Raw genomic sequence first — 13772 nt, forward strand, 5'->3', positions numbered from 1 at the left:
CTTGCCCCTTCAAAAAATCCACTTGTCCCGGACAAGCGACAAGCGTTGACGTCGAGCCCTGACTGAATGGGTAACAGGTCCTGAGTTAGGCCAGATATACAGGAATGGTTTTATTGAGTAAAGTAGAGCTGAATAAAACTGTGTTGTAAATCAGAAAGTGTGCCAGTAGTTGAAGATGCGAGAGACTGAATGTAAGATTTTATTTCATTTCAAACACAAGAGGCCTGTTGCATGAAGCTAGCTGAACAAACTCTGAGTTTCAAATCAGACAAATCCAGATAAATCCAACCTGGTTAAGATCAAGTTCAACGGTCTCTCAAAGCTTGGTATAAACGTTCTCTGTCAACTCAGGTTTAATCCAGAGTTTGCGATTAACTCTGAAGCGCATGTGTCACGTGCGGCAAACAGCCAATCACAGTGTCCGTTTGATTCACTTCTCGCAAGAGAGACGGCGCAATTCACTTCTCTTCTGAAGATTGAGAGATCGTTTTGAAAATGATCATGACATTAAATGCGTTTACAAAGCAGGAATAAACACTGATGCTGCAGTGAAAGAATATCTGACTATATTAATGCATGATGTGAATCAAAGAAATATGCCTGATAATTATAGGTTCACAAAGAGCTCAAATGAATACACGTTGTTTAAAAGAATTATGAATGCATGTATTATATTTATTTTAGGCTACTTGTCAATTAATATAATAATTATATGAATATATTGTATGAATTGAAAGTAATTATAATTCATATATTCTAATATAAATAATTAGCACCAAAAGATGAGCAATTTTGTCTCTAAAGTTTTTTCACTATAAACTGCTTTAATTTGGGGGTGTGGCTTTATTGCATCTTTACTTGCAGCTGATTGGTCCAGTTTGGGTTTGCGATCCCTAACCCAGAATAAAGCAGGTTAGCTGTGTAGAGTAAATTACTATGGTGATACTGTTAAAAAACCAATACACCTTCTTGAGCCCGAAAAACCAGAGTTTGCTCAAACTAATCTCGAACTTACCTGGGTAGCAACTAAAACCAGCTTTGTGCAACAGGCCAAAGGTCAGTTCTTATGAGCCAGAGTTAATGTTTATCTCTCTCTATCTCAAAATTTCTCACAGCTTTGACTAATTAATGTCCATGACTTTTCCACCCATTTCTGATTACTGGACAAATATAAATATATTTTAATTTTATATAAAAGTTGGGTGACACTTTAGTATGGGGAACACATATTCACTATGATTTGGCCTCAATAAACTGCTATTTCACTGCTTATTAATTGTTAGCAAGGTACTGTTTTTGTAAGTTTAGGTGTGATGTAGAATAAGGTCATGCAGAATAAGGCATTAATATGTGCTTTATAAGTACTAATAAACAGCCAATATCCTGGTAATATGCATGCCAATAAGCAACTAGTGATAATTGAGCTCTAAAATAAAGTTACCATAAGTTATCTTATGAAATGTTTAAGAGCTGAACATAACTAGAAAAATGTATAGATTTATTCGCAACATAATTTTCCATGAAAAGCACAATTAAAATGTCCTGATACTTCCATGGAGCCTGGATTCACTGACTGAAGTGACAGATGCTTCAATCACACTTTACATTACATTGTCACAGTGCAATTACATGAGCAAGCACTGAGTAATGAGCACCATATTACAAATTGTTATTGAAAGTCATAACTTTAAAATGAAACATATACACTGTTCAGCATTCTCTCATTCAGTCATGATTTATGTGTTCACATCTGATCTGTCACTGAACTGGAGCAGGTCTCTTCCTTTAAATAATCTAAAAACCATTGTATACTTTGAAAAGCAAAGCACATAAAGCCTCCTCTCATTCACACTGACCCTAGATCTGTATAAAGAACACAACGTATTTGTGCTGGAAACTACGGTTTATTACCTGTTTGTCCATAAACCGTGTACAATGACCTGGAAACAATACGAATACACACATTAAATCTGAGCTGAGGTTGTGTGAGAGAAACCGAATAGACAGAGAACATAAGAAATAACGACACTAAAATAAAGCCGTTAAAAGTGGTCTGTCTGAGGTAACGATACTCACTGACAGGAACAACAAACGGTGACATACAAAGGGTTTTATCGTCTTTTAAGGTGCTTATTGTGCCTTACCCGAAATCATCGTCCATGGATTTGAAGAAAAATTTGTAGTTGGGTTTATTGAGGACATTTTTGAAGTCAGCGAGAGTGACGCTTTCAGCGGGAATCGGTAGTTTGATGAGGTAGGGAGTCTCCTGCTCGTCGAGGTGATAGATGATCTTGGTCTCCGCCATGGCGGGCCGCTGCTGAGGGACAGGCCGCGCGCATCAGCCCCACAGCGGCGCGCGCTTCCCGCTTCCACTGCTGAACGCTCGAGCGCGCCTCTGTCCACTCTCAACCTCCGCGCTCACTCTTTAGTCAGCGACAATAAAACCCAATAGCGGAGTATCCTCGCGGTCGTGTGTCACACAAATCAATCTAATAGCAGAATAATAGACGGCGTTTTCTTTCAAAATGAAGCGAACGAATGGCACAGAACCGTCTTCTCTGGGCTCCCTATGGATACTGTTGCTTTTTCCTCCTCTCTGTCCTTCGGAAACAACTGTCGGCCGATGTGAGATAGCCCCTCCTATCGATTCACCACTGCGCTCCCTCTACAGGACGAGTTATACAATTATTATACTGTTCTTTGGCTGCTTGCTAGCCTTTAAATGTATTTGATCTTCGGCTGTGGGGAAAGACGCGTCTCGATTACGCAAGGAGCTGTTAAGTCGTGTCGTTGCTGCTGCTTAATCACTCAATAGAACTACTTGCCTTTTTTTGACTGCATGCAAACTAAATGGGTTGGTACATTATTTTAAATGGCCTTAAATGTTTTTGGGATGTGAGTTTGTAATCCAGCACCTGCATCTGCACGGTGCACCTCGGGGTCGGTGCTGTAACTCACCTGAAGCGGACGGTTGATTTATTATTAGTGCGCCAATATCGCCCTCTAGAGGATGAAACGGTTCATGTACAGATGTTGACCTCTGGAGGCGCACAAGAAAATATGTATCCTAATATATGTGTGTATATACACACACACACACACACACACACATTAATATATATATATATATATATATATATATATCCTCCTGGGACCCAGAAAAAAAAAATAGTATTTTGAATTTAGTATTTTTTCACGTCATTACATTGTTTAGAGCATAAGAAACAAATGGGGAAAAAAAAACATTTTTGAAATATGATATTTTATTCATATGTTATGATGTGTCCTCTGTAGTTGACACCAGGACTGAATTGTTTAAAAAATAAAATGACATGAAATTGCATGTATAGGCAAAAACAATGGGATTTATTTTTAATTCACCAATCAGTTTTTAGGTTTCAGGATTTTTTTTTAAACAAACTTTGTTTAAAGATGATTCTGAACTATGTTATGAAAGATATAATGAAATGCATTGATATACCATTTTACTTTATGAAATATGTGGAAAAAATGGCCATACTTGGATTTTCCCATTTGATACAATGTATCTATACACTGCATCTAATTTGCATATTAAGGTGTTCTTGGTGCAACATGAAATGAAAAAAAGAAGTGTAATAATGGGAGTAATGATTTGCAACATTTTCATAATACTATCTTATATTTCATAGGGATATTGATATGTAATTTCTTTCCCTATTCACTTGTTATGTCTCCAAAATGCCTGATAAACATGATTTAAGTCCCTGTGTCCACTACAGTGGTCATTTATGAAATAAATGCCCTGTTTTGTATCAGAAAGTCATATTTTGATTAGAAACCCCATAACATTTTCCTGAGATGTTGATTTATAACAAACAATTAGAAAATGTATCCGATTTAAATTATAATGAAAAAATATTATCATATTTCCATAAGAGTGCTAAACATTAATGTCAGCCGTTTTTAAAGACCAATAAGAAGTTGTTGTCCTGATGAAACCTCCAAACATTTGGTATCTCAGCAAAGCCCCAGATGTGCTCTTTAAAGGACATCCAGACTGTGACATGTGACATGTATGATGTCAGAAAATTTCCCTAAAATATAACGTCCACTACAGTGGACAAAAGTCTATTTGTGTGTCCCAGTATATATATAGGGTGAATTCAGGGTGATTGGGAAACTTTCTCCAAGTCATCTCAATGGCAAAAATTGTCCCAATCACCCTGAATTCACCCTATATACATATACACACATATATTATGTAAACATTTATGTTAGAAGCTTTTAATAGCGATTCATCGATTTAACAGTATATGAAGCTGTTTCATTGCTGTGTTCATGACAATTTAATGAAAATCTAAATGCATCAAATTTGACAGGTCTAACATGTCTTAGATCTACAATTTTTGTACTAGTTTTTATTCACATTTCCATCAACATGTGTAACACCTGAGCTGGTATGCACTGTGCGTGACACAAATTTATCACAACCACACTTTCCTGTTTTAATATTAAAAGGCAAGCACAAACTATGTAAAAGCGAATGAGGAACACTGACAACAATGCAATACAAATTGTAATATTTTTTTATAGATTGTTTTAATTATTGAATGATTGTTCTTATTTTGCTCATGATTCATTGTCTTTTATCTGTGTTTTTTATCAATTATATATATATAAAATAGTTTTTTTGTTTTTGTTTTTATTTGTGCACTTTAATCTGTGCTCTGGTTATAAAAAGTGCAGATAAAAATATGATTTTTTTTTTCCCCTCTCTTGTCCCTGTCTCTCCTCATCCTTCCGTCTGCTTTTCTCTCGCTTCGTCTTACCCCCAGGTGCTGCGGCTGACATGATTGCTTTCACATGTGCACAAGTTCCTCATTGAAGATGGCCAGCTGCTTCTGGAACTTAATGTGGGGCTTGATGTATCTCACCTTTATGAGATAATCAATGGCTTCCTTCACAACCATCTTATGGTGCATCATGACTCACATGAGGTATGCATGAAAAAGTGTAGGGGCATAGCTGACACCGTCTGTGCAGTGAATGAACACCTTATCTGTGGAAATAACAGACCTCCATGGTTAAATAACAGAAAGACAGTCAAAAAAAATTCCCAAAGAGTTTGTCACTCCAGAACACTTGATAAAAGATCTTACTTTCTGGGGTTTTCTTGGCCTTGTTGTGGGTGAATTTGGTAGCTGGCAAGAAGTATTTTCTGATGTTGAGACTTGCGTGTGTTGCAGGTGAGCCACAATAAGTGATGTTCATGCTTCTGTAATAACTCGCCCCTGTATTAACTGCTTCTCCCAGGTCTTTCTCCCATGGCAGTCCCAACAAGACCCTCAGTTTGTTCTTCACGCATTTAGGATGTGAGTAATACCCAGCTCCTTCCGTCTCATTCGGTCCCTTGCTATCTCTCTGCACGAGAACACAACAGCCGAGATTAGTCTTTCACTAAAGAGGATTTACAATGTACAAATAGAATTGTTTGATTCCTGTTCATACTGCTTAATCACATGGTTTGTATGAGTCTAAATGTGTTGTAGACTTACTCATTTCCAAGGAAGATGTTGTTCCAGACCTCAGTGGCAGGTCTCTGAGGCCATGTACAGCCCTTCACACCAGGAAATAGTCCAGTGGAAATAGTCTTCTTCTCTAAATAGTTCCATCTCGGAAGTGCTTGCATCAGGTTTTGGCTCAGAACTCCTTGGACCACACGATTCATCTGGATCGACCAGATCCCATTCAGATTCCGTCTCAGGAACGCTTGGAACCGGAACACACGATTCATCTGAATCAACCAGATCCAATTCAGGTTCCGTCTCAGGAACGTTTGGAACCGGAACACACGATTCATCTGAATCAACCAGATCCAATTCAGGTTCCGTCTCAGGAACGCTTGGAACCGGAACACACGATTCATCTGAATCAACCAGATCCAATTCAGGTTCCGTCTCAGGAACGTTTGGAACCGGAACACACGATTCATCTGAATCAACCAGATCCAATTCAGGTTCCGTCTCAGGAACGTTTGGAACCGGGACACACGATTCATCTGAATCAACCAGATCCAATTCAGATTCCGTCTCAGGAACGCTTGGAACCGGGACACACAATTCATCTGGATCGACCAGATCCAATTCAGATTCTGTCTCAGGAACGCTTGGAACCGGGACACACGATTCATCTGGATCGACCAGATCCAATTCAGATTCCGTCTCAGGAACTCTTGGAACCGGGACACAAGATTCATCTGGATCGACCAGATCCAATTCAGATTCTGTCTCAGGAACGCTTGGAACCGGAACACACGATTCATCTGGATCGACCAGATCCAATTCAGATTCCGTCTCAGGAACGCTTGGAACCGGGACACACAATTCATCTGGATCGACCAGATCCAATTCAGATTCTGTCTCAGGAACGCTTGGAACCGGGACACACGATTCATCTGGATCGACCAGATCCAATTCAGATTCCGTCTCAGGAACTCTTGGAACCGGGACACAAGATTCATCTGGATCGACCAGATCCAATTCAGATTCTGTCTCAGGAACGCTTGGAACCGGAACACACGATTCATCTGGATCGACCAGATCCAATTCAGATTCCGTCTCAGGAACTCTTGGAACCGGGACACAAGATTCATCTGGATCGACCAGATCCAATTCAGATTCCGTCTCAGGAACGCTTGGAACCGGAACACACGATTGATCTGGATCGACCAGATCCAATTCAGATTCTGTCTCAGGAACTCTTGGAACCGGGACACACGATTCATCTGGATCGACCAGATCCCATTCAGATTCCATCTCAGGAACTCTTGGAACCGGGACACACGATTCATCTGATCGACCAGATCCAATTCAGATTCTGTCTCAGGAACACTTGGAACTGGGACACACGATTCATCTGGATCGACCAGATCACATTCAGATTCCGTCTCAGGAACGCTTGGAACCGGGACACACGATTAATCTGGATCGACCAGATCCAATTCAGGTTTGACTCAGGAACGCTTGGAACCGGGACACACGATTCATCTGATCGACCAGATCCCATTCAGATTCCGTCTCAGGAACGCTTGGAACCGGGACACACGATTCATCTGGATCGACCAGATCCCATTCAGGTTTGACTCAGGAACACTTGGAACCGGGACACACGATTCATCTGATTGACCAGATCCAATTCAGATTCCGTTTCAGGAACGCTTGGAACCGGGACACACGATTCATCTGATCGACCAGATCCCATTCAGATTCCGTTTCAGGAACGCTTGGAACCGGGACACACGATTCATCTGGATCGACCAGATCCCATTCAGGTTTGACTCAGGAACACTTGGAACCGGGACACACGATTCATCTGATTGACCAGATCCAATTCAGATTCCGTCTTAGGAACGCTTGGAACCGGGACACACGATTCATCTGATCGACCAGATCCCATTCAGATTCCGTCTCAGGAACGCTTGGAACCGGGACACACGATTCATCTGGATCGACCAGATCCCATTCAGGTTTGACTCAGGAACACTTGGAACCGGGACACACGATTCATCTGATTGACCAGATCCAATTCAGATTCCGTTTCAGGAACGCTTGGAACCGGGACACACGATTCATCTGATCGTCCAGATCCAATTCAGATTCTGTCTCAGGAACGCTTGGAACTGGGACACACGATTCATCTGATCGACCATATCCAATTCAGGTTTGACTCAGGAACACTTGGAACCGGGACACACGATTCATCTGATCGACCAGATCCCATTCAGATTCCGTCTCAGGAACGCTTGGAACCGGGACACACGATTCATCTGGATCGACCAGATCCCATTCAGATTCCGTTTCAGGAACGCTTGGAACCGGGACACACGATTCATCTGATTGACCAGATCCAATTCAGATTCTGTCTCAGGAACGCTTGGAACTGGGACACACGATTCATCTGATCGACCAGATCCCATTCAGATTCTGTCTCAGGAACGCTTGGAACTGGGACACACGATTCATCTGATCGACCATATCCAATTCAGGTTTGACTCAGGAACACTTGGAACCGGGACACACGATTCATCTGATCGACCAGATCCAATTCAGATTCCGTTTCAGGAACGCTTGGAACCGGGACACACGATTCATCTGGATCGACCAGATCCCATTCAGATTCTGTCTCAGGAACGCTTGGAACTGGGACACACGATTCATCTGATCGACCAGATCCCATTCAGATTCTGTCTCAGGAACGCTTGGAACTGGGACACACGATTCATCTGATCGACCAGATCCCATTCAGATTCTGTCTCAGGAACGCTTGGAACTGGGACACACGATTCATCTGATTGACCAGATCCCATTCAGATTCCGTCTCAGGAACGCTTGGAACCGGGACACACGATTCATCTGGATCGACCAGATCCCATTCAGATTCCGTTTCAGGAACGCTTGGAACTGGGACACACGATTCATCTGATTGACCAGATCCAATTCAGATTCTGTCTCAGGAACGCTTGGAACTGGGACACACGATTCATCTGATCGACCAGATCCCATTCAGATTCCGTCTCAGGAACGCTTGGAACTGGGACACACGATTCATCTGATCGACCATATCCAATTCAGGTTTGACTCAGGAACACTTGGAACCGGGACACACGATTCATCTGATCGACCAGATCCAATTCAGATTCCGTCTCAGGAACACTTGGAACCGGGACACACGATTCATCTGATCGACCAGATCCAATTCAGATTCCTTCTCAGGAACGCTTGGAACCGGGACACACGATTCATCTGGATCGACCAGATCCCATTCAGATTCCATTTCAGGAATGCTTGGAACCGGGACACACGATTCATCTGGATCGACCAGATCCCATTCAGGTTTGACTCAGGAACGCTTGGAACCGGGACACACAATTCCTGGTTTCAGGAGAAGCATCCATGCCATCCTGATTGATCCCTGTCTGTGTCCAGGGCCCTGTTTACACCTGGTATAAATCGGTGTAAACAGGTCAGTCGGATCACAAGTGGACGACGGTAAATACAGGTGTAAATGGGGTCTAAAACGAAATGCTCATGTGGTCAAATGTGTTCAAACAGCCACAAAAGACCACCCACTCTCTGTCTGCTGACCTAATGACATTATGGGAAGCACTCTAGCCAGACGGGATTTGAACCTTGACTGGAGACCCAAGTTTGGTCAGAACAGAAGTGGTTGAAAGTGGGCAAGAGAGATGGATTAAAATTCCAGGGGCCATTTGTTCAAAAAGTTTAATCTGGATCAGAATGATCGGGATTTGGAAATCCCATGTTTTGCTATCCAGGATCAGGTAATCCATTTTAAAGGTCCTGTTCTTCGTGATCCCATTTTTCAAACTTTAGTTAGTGTGTAATGTTGCTGTTAGAGCATAAATAATACCTGTAAAATTATAAAGCTCAAAGTTCAATGCCAAGCGAGATATTTTATTTAACAGAAGTTCCCTTTCAAAGCCTACAGCGAACGGCCGGTTTGGACTACATCCTGGTACTTCCTGCTTTAATGACGTCAGTAGAACAGTTTGTCGACTAACCTCCGCCCACAAGAATACGCGAAAAAGGGGGCGTGGTCTTGTTGCTCCCTCGTGGAGAAGAGGAAGTGTTGCGTTCGGTTCGGTTCGGTTGCGTTTGTCGCCATCAGACTGTTATTTTCATCCCGGAGTCAAATCACCTTTGTTTGGCCTTCAGGGGCTGTAGTTTGAGCGCGTTCATCTCCTCGTTATGGTAAGAGGCGTGACCTTCCCGGGCAACGTGCCCTAAGCTGCTGTCGAATCACAACACGGGAACCGCTGGCACAATCAGAACTCGTTACGTATTTCTGAAGGAGGGACTTCATAGAACGAGGAAATTCTCAGGCCGTTTTGAGGACAGTGAAAACAGCGGTATACAGATAAGTAAATTGTGTGAAAAATACTGTGTTTTTTTACACATGAAACATGAACACATGTTATATTGCACACTGTAAACACAATCAAAGCTTCAAAAAAACACGAAAAACAGGACCTTTAATTTTGTACCATTTTTCAAAGCAAAATGGGATTGGATCACCCTGATCCACACACCTTACCAAATCTTGATTAGTGCTCTACAGAGCCCTTAAAGGAACATGGTGATGGAAAAAAATATGAGTTGAAAAAAAAAAAAACACATTTCAATGCTCGTTCACCCAAGAAACCTTGCGAATGCCCGCAAGGAACTTTTGACTGGTTCATCTCTTATAATTTATAAAAAGTACTGCAGAAAGATATAACGGAATTAATTGATATACCATTTTACTTTATGCAATATTTGGGTAAAATGGCCATACATGAGTTTCCTCATTCAATGCAATGTATCTATACACAGTATCTAATTTGCATATTAATGTGTTCTTTCAACATGCATGAAAAAAGAAGTGTAATAATGGGAGTAATTGTTGGCAACATTTTCATAATAATATCTAAATAATAAAATAAAATAAATAAATTATATTAAAATAAATGAATAAAAATGTGATTTAAAAAATGTATAATATATTAAATTAACGTTAATTAACCAATTAATATGAATTGGATTTAAATAAATAAATGATACTTTTAACAGTACATTATTATAGTGAGTAGAAAAGATATATAATAAAGTAACTTAATAGAACATAATGTTAGATATAGTAATGTTAATGTATTAATTGGGTACTTATTAAAGACAGATAATATATCTTTTAAATTTCAGGATGGGGTCCCGCACACGAGGATGTTCATCTTTGGGGGTCCGTGGCATCTAAAAGTTTGAAAATCCCTGTCCTAATATACCGTACCTATATATCAGACATGAGGTAAATCTCATTATGTCAAATAATTACGTCAGATATATATTTTTTTTCTTCTTCTTCTCTATTTTAGGGTCATTACGATTTTTTTTTTTTGCGCTGTCACATTTTCATGACAATTAAGCACCTTTCCTTTGTGAAATACTGTGAAGTATTTATAAGCCTACAATAAAGTATTTATAGTATGTGTTGCCTGCCGTTCATTTATGCTTAGGGTTGGGAATCGTGAGAAATTTTCCGGTTCCGGTTCTGGTTCCGGTTCCGCCTAACGATTCCGGTTCCGATTCCATTAAAATTATTAAACAAATAGTGGTAAAGGAAAAAGGCACAAAACGCAACTCAAACAATCCATTTTGTGTTTATTACTTGCTCTAAAATTAATTTACAGGTTGGCAATGTCAAAAAAGTCCTGTACTGTACATATATTACAGTATTAATTAAGCCATTCTTGCAACACATTTTTTTTTTCAAATGAACACCTCTGAAATTGTCTTATTACATTTTATCTCTCTGTCTCTGAATAAAACCAAGTTATAAATTATATTTATTAGTTATATTTATTAATTAGTTGTATATTAATTTAATAGTAATTCAGTTATTCAGTGAACTTGTAAATAATAAATTGCAATTCAGCATTACAAAGGTAATTGTGCCTAAACGCTTACCTAAACCATGGTGACTCAACGGTTGACAAATATATATATATAGGTATATATAGGACTTTCACTATAAATCTGGTATAAGCCCTGTGGCACTCTGTGCTGTAGCAAATGTTTTGTCAAATTGCTAGTGCAGCCTCCTTTGCATGTTATTAACTTTTCACATGTGTTACATTTTGCTTCATTATCATTAATTCTTTGGAAATTAATCCATACTTGGGACTTTCTCTTCGCCATGCTGGTGGTCAACGAGAAAATATCTGACGCAAAACCATAAATGTGTAGCGCGAGGGCTTTCAGTGCTGAACTGCGTTACACTCCTGGAAGCGGCAGGCAACGTAATTAATATTCATGATGAGGTGAGCCAGGGTTGCCAGGTTTTCACAACAAAACCCGCACAATCGATTCAACCCGCGGACATGAAACACAGCCCGCGGCAACAGTGTTTAAGATTCCGCGGGAAAACCACGGACTTGGCAACACTGGCTGTCACTCGCTATTAAAGGATACGCTTCCAGCGCTTCGCACACACATTGCACCAGAACCGTTTTCGGAACCGAAACTTAGGAATTTCGCGCGGGTCTGGAATTTTTCAAAAATCAGTTTCGGTTCTGCATAAGAACCGGTTCTCGGTTCCCAACCCTAGCTGTGAAATAAATTGTATTATAGTAAGAGGGGCAGGGTGATTAATCATCATGAAATATAATGTCACTCTGGCTTCAGTGGAAAAAAAAATACTTTTGACCCTATAATTTTAATAAAATATCTGACGCCAAATAGCTCCGCTCATTTTCATAATTGACGCGCGAGCCTACGGTTAATTCATTCGCGTTTTGAAGCTTGCATTTCGAGGCACTTGACTTGAAATGGCCAGTTAGCCGAAGAAGACAGGGAACATGAAGAGACTGAGGCATGAGCAAACATTGACAAAAATACAGGCCCATCCATCTCACTGACAAAAGGTAAGCAATTGTTTTTATTGCATGATTGAAACGTGTATAAATATTTTCTGATACTCAAAGATTAAAGTTGTGTTTGACCATTAGGCCCGGTTTCACAGACAGGCCTCAGATTAAACCAGGAGGCCTTTAGAGGAGTAAGAAGAAAAACGAGGCTGCTGGTGTGCATCTTGAGACAAGACAATGGCACAGGCATATTTTAAGAAATGACAGCAAGTTACTTTCAGTTAAAACAGCTCAAACATGCATTTTAGTCTGAGACTGCTTAAGTCTTGTCTGTGAAACCCGGGGTTACAGTCTATGCCTTTACAGTCTAGGCTACTTTTTGCATATAGCCAAATATAATTCTATATATAACCACACGTGGAACAATGATTTACTTCTCATTACCATGGTAGTATCAATGTTACAGTTTTTTTCCAAAACAATGGCATTTTTAATGGGAAAGTAATAGTAACTACAAATACAGTAGTTTTTATAAAAACGATGCAGGTTAATTCCCCAAAAGAATTAGCATCTACAATAATAATACCGTAATTTCATAGCTACTAAAGTTATTGCAACTATACAAAAAAAAAAACACATTTCTAACAATTGCCTGAAGAGGTCACATGACTGGCACAGCATATCAGATCACACACAGACAGGATCAGTAACACATTGGCTGCATCTGAAATCACCTACTTCCCTACTAGTTAGTAGACGAAAAACAGTATGTGACAAAATAAATGTCCAAATTCACAGTACTCGAGCAGAAAGTACCCGGATGACCTACTTACGGCGGGATTCTGAAGTGTGCATATGTCCATCACTGAACTATCCCATGAGGCCACAGGAGAGGATTTGGGAATGGCAGTGAAGCGACACAATTTACGCTGGTTGGTCACATGGTAATGACAATGTGGCAAATGTAGTACGTCCAGATTACCAGATTTATAGGGCCCTATGAAATCCGTTTTATTTTTTCCCAAATTCCGTTTTAATTTTTGCAAATTCCTTTTTTTTACGTTAAAATTTTTGGGAATTCAGTTTTTTTTACCTTAACTGTTATTTTAGTCGTAAAAAGAGTGTGTTTTTAATATTAATATAATAGAACATAAAACATAAAATAGGAATGACCTTAAATTTATTGAGGTAACAAACATCACATTTACTTGTCAGGACAAATACCGCATGATGCAACAGAACACTGCACTCTAAGCACTTCAAGTCACAACAAAATATTAGTGCTGTGACTTGATAATTAAAAATAATAATAATTAATCACATTTTTTTCTGTAATTAATCATGATTAATTGCAATTAAAAATATTGGAGTT

At 39.9% G+C, this 13772-nt stretch overlaps 1 protein-coding gene across 1 annotated transcript in view; it reads right to left on the bottom strand.

The window, feature by feature from the left end:
* Positions 1–2622, bottom strand: part of dvl3b (dishevelled segment polarity protein 3b) — a 74507-nt gene extending 71885 nt beyond the window's left edge. The window contains exon 1 of the mRNA XM_079825696.1: positions 2145–2622. Coding sequence (XP_079681822.1) covers positions 2145–2305 — 161 coding nt within the window. The 5' untranslated portion in view covers positions 2306–2622. The remainder of the gene's footprint in view (positions 1–2144) is intronic.
* Positions 2623–13772: the final 11150 nt, after the last annotated feature.

The sequence above is a fragment of the Gobio gobio genome, assembly GCF_949357685.1.
Source record: "Gobio gobio genome assembly, chromosome: 9".
NCBI classification, from domain to species: domain Eukaryota; kingdom Metazoa; phylum Chordata; class Actinopteri; order Cypriniformes; family Gobionidae; genus Gobio; species Gobio gobio.